The sequence below is a fragment of the Mesitornis unicolor genome, unplaced genomic scaffold, assembly GCF_000695765.1.
Source record: "Mesitornis unicolor isolate BGI_N332 unplaced genomic scaffold, ASM69576v1 scaffold1998, whole genome shotgun sequence".
In the NCBI taxonomy this organism is placed as follows: Eukaryota; Metazoa; Chordata; class Aves; order Mesitornithiformes; family Mesitornithidae; genus Mesitornis; species Mesitornis unicolor.
The window spans coordinates 62,851-66,146 of record NW_010203659.1 but is presented as its reverse complement, the minus strand read 5'-3'; the positions used below and the strand labels follow the sequence as shown (position 1 = coordinate 66,146).

At 48.2% G+C, this 3,296-nt stretch overlaps 1 protein-coding gene across 1 annotated transcript in view; it reads left to right on the top strand.

Annotated features, from left to right (window-relative positions):
- Positions 1-254: 254 nt before the first annotated feature.
- EFCAB9 (EF-hand calcium binding domain 9) overlaps positions 255-3,296 on the top strand; it is a 4,363-nt gene continuing 1,321 nt past the window's right edge. Inside the window, exons 1-3 of the mRNA XM_010190776.1 lie at positions 255-394; positions 1,524-1,664; positions 2,723-2,783. Coding sequence (XP_010189078.1) covers positions 255-394; positions 1,524-1,664; positions 2,723-2,783 — 342 coding nt within the window. The remainder of the gene's footprint in view (positions 395-1,523; positions 1,665-2,722; positions 2,784-3,296) is intronic.

The following is a 3,296-nucleotide window of genomic DNA, read 5'->3' as shown; positions in this document are numbered from 1 at the left end:
AGTCAGATGTAATGTTCTTGAGCATTGTAAGAATAATTTCTGTCACTTGATTTTTAGTACATGTTAGCCTTTAATGCCGAACGGAAGGAAAGCCTTTGCCTTCACATCTGTGAGGGGAAGTCTTGAAAATGTGGAAAAAGCATTGAAGTGGTGAGACGGAAGTTGCGTCTGATCCTAGGGCAGGATTTTCCTTCTGTGAGGGGCCATCGCCATGGTGCTAATTCTGTATCTCTGATCTTCCATGGCCAACCCAGATGAAGCTGAACTCTGGGTGTTTTCTGCAGCATCTGCCTTTAGCTGAAGTACACAGCTTGCTGTCTGTAAGAAATGCAGCGACGCTGGCAGAGTATTTCCAACTCCTGGTTGTCCATCAAAAGAATTACCTGGACAGAAAGTACTTATAAAAACAAGATTGGCATTAATGCTTGAAAATTAAATAGGGGCTGCACAATGTTTTGAAAAGAGATACACAGAATCCTTCATCACTTAGGATTTAAAACCAGAGATCACAGACGTTACAAATATTGCACTTCAGATGTTACAACAAATGCCGCACCCTGTAATACTAATTAACTAGCAGCTTGGTTAACACAAGTGTTTCGCAATACCCCAAAAAGCTTTTCAAGACAGTGTGTATCACCATGTCGTCCCTGGCTGCTCCGGCAGGTTACGTGGCCTGGTTACTCCCGCATCAGCTGCTGAAATGTGTACAGTTCAGGGGACCATGCAGAGCCACTGAGATGCATTTCCAGCTCGCACTGAAGATACTCCTTTCCCCTTCCCCCTTCCGTTGCCTCCTTCCCTTCTGTTTTCAAGACAGAAAAAGGTCCAAGAGCCTAGGAAACTTGTTTGATTTTGTGGTGTTATCGTCTTCTGCATCCCAGCAGGATGTGAAGCCCCCAGGTCACGTTTGCTCATGCTGTGCAAACGCGATAACCAGGTCCTGGCACAACGAGCAGGTAATCAACACAGGAAAAGCCCAGGTCTGTGATAAAGGAGGTCTTTACAGCTGTACCAGCAAGATGCCAGGAGCACAGGGCAAGTGGGGATTTCTGGCTCACTGAAGCTAATTCCTTCATACTGCAGCGGCCTGATCATGTAATCCTTTCCATAAACCCATCGTGCTCCGTGTGAGAAAGCAGGTGGGTTTCTTGCCAGTAGTGTCCTCCACAGGAGGCTATTTGCAACCCCCCATCCACTGGTTTGCAGCTTCCCCACCTCCCGCCTGCAGTTCCTCAGTCTATTCCCATGTTTCTGGTTTGCTGGAAAAGTCCTTTTTTCCTTCAGAGGTGGAGTAGAAGAGAAGAAAGACAGAAAATTACGAGTAATTTAACAGTGCCTTCTATGCAGAAATCTCATATGCCCTTTCATAAATCAGGCCATCTTATTAGTACTGTTCTATTAATTCTGAACAGTATCTCTTGTCTGCTTCTATGTTTTAATTGCCTGTGAAACCTGTCTGGGAGCAGTGGGCATTTAAAATAAAATAAATCCTGCTAATTATTGCTCTCAGCTTTGTGCAGACGATGCCTGAGAGCTCACTGTTTTCCGGATCTGCAGTTTTATTGCTTTCTCCTTTATGTGGCTGACCTGAGCAAGGACCAGCTCGTGCTGCTGTTTGACTCTGTGGACCAAAATATGAGCGGGAGGATTTGCTTTCATAGGTTCTACGCAGCGGTGTGCATCCTCCCATCTCATGAGAAGCATATCCTAGGGGTCGTGGTGTTGATGCAGGGAGCTCTGCACCATCCAGTGCCCACGGCAAGCGAATCAGCTCACTGAAGCTGATATTTACTCACAGCATTCAAGGGATGGTGAAGGTCCCTGGGTCTGGAGGTGGCTATGATGCTGCTGCATAGGAAAGGAAAGCAGGGAAATGAGCAGTCCCCTTGTTAATACCAACCTTGCTTCTCTGGGATAAACCCACTCTTGAACCTGCTGCCAGGTAGGAGCCATCTAAACACTCGTCCCAGCTCAGGCTGTCCATCTTAGCAAGGAGTTCTCCAAAAAATAAGCCCTCAGCTGTGGCTACCTGTGGGGAAGCGAGCAGAGCGCCTGTTTTCACCTGGTGCAGGGTGCGCTGATGCCCTTCTTCAGCCTCCCCAGCATCACCCACAGTGTGGGCTGGGGAGAGGCTGGTGCCCATTCTGGGAAAAGCAGAGAGGACAGCAGCTGTGGTGGTGGGAGGGGAAAAGGAGGGGAGGGTAGTAAAGTCAGAGTAAGCCCCAGAGCTCAATCTTGCTGCTGGATGTGACCTGCAGCTCCACTCTGGACCCGGCTGAGGGCCAGCACTCGGGGCTGCTGCCCATGGGATTCGGGATAGAGCCCTGCAAGTCCTTTGGCACATGGAGGGATGGGAAGGGACCTCTCAACGCAGCCTCGGAGCTTGGCCAGCTGTAGGTGGCTCTCCCTGGCACAGCCCAAACCCAGCCAGCAGCACCACATGCTCCCACATGGCTGCATGGCAGGAAGCACCAGGATTTTGGTATTTCCTGTGGCCACAGCTAGTGGGAGGTCACCTTTATCCTCTGGATGTGAGCACCAGTTGGTATTCCACATATACTTTCCAAGCAGGAAATGGATGCTTATCATCTATTTCAAAACTTTTCTGTCCCAAAACAGAACCATCTTGAAATGCAATTCAGCCACTGGCATGTGGGACCTGCCTTTCAACTGCTGGATGTAGATGGGGATAATGTGATTGATTTTAGTGAGTTTGAAGCCACAACATCCAGAAAGAACTTCAGAAGATATTCAAGGTCTTTGATATTTCTGGAGCTGAGGTAAAATTAGGGAAGTTACAGTCAAAAGATAGGCCATGAAAATGCCTCTAAATTAAAAATTAATCCTTAACATTTGAACCTTGCAGCTGCTTCTCACTCAAGCCCCAAGTTTTCTTCCTATTGACTTCAGGAGTGGGCCTTTGGTGACTTACAGCACGGTCTGAATGGAAAATGTTTTAACAGATAGCAACAGGAAGAAATACTTCAGGGGGGGTTAAGCCAGGCATATTCCCATGTCTGAGGAAACTCTAGTGGGAGGAGGTGCACAGGACTGGCAGAAGTGCCTTTATTTAAGCTGTTTTCTTCTGAGTGCACTTGGGGCTCCTCATTACTTCCCAAGCTCTCTGCTGTCCATTCTCAGAGCTGCTGAGGGGGTACCTTGGCAGGGTACACTCAGATTCACTCCTGGCTCCTTCTAGAAACATTACAAGTGCTGTAATGCCTTGGCTTCTGCCTGTGCCAAAAGCAGTCGTGGAGATGTCCATGTCAGATACGAGCCCCAGGAGAAGCCTC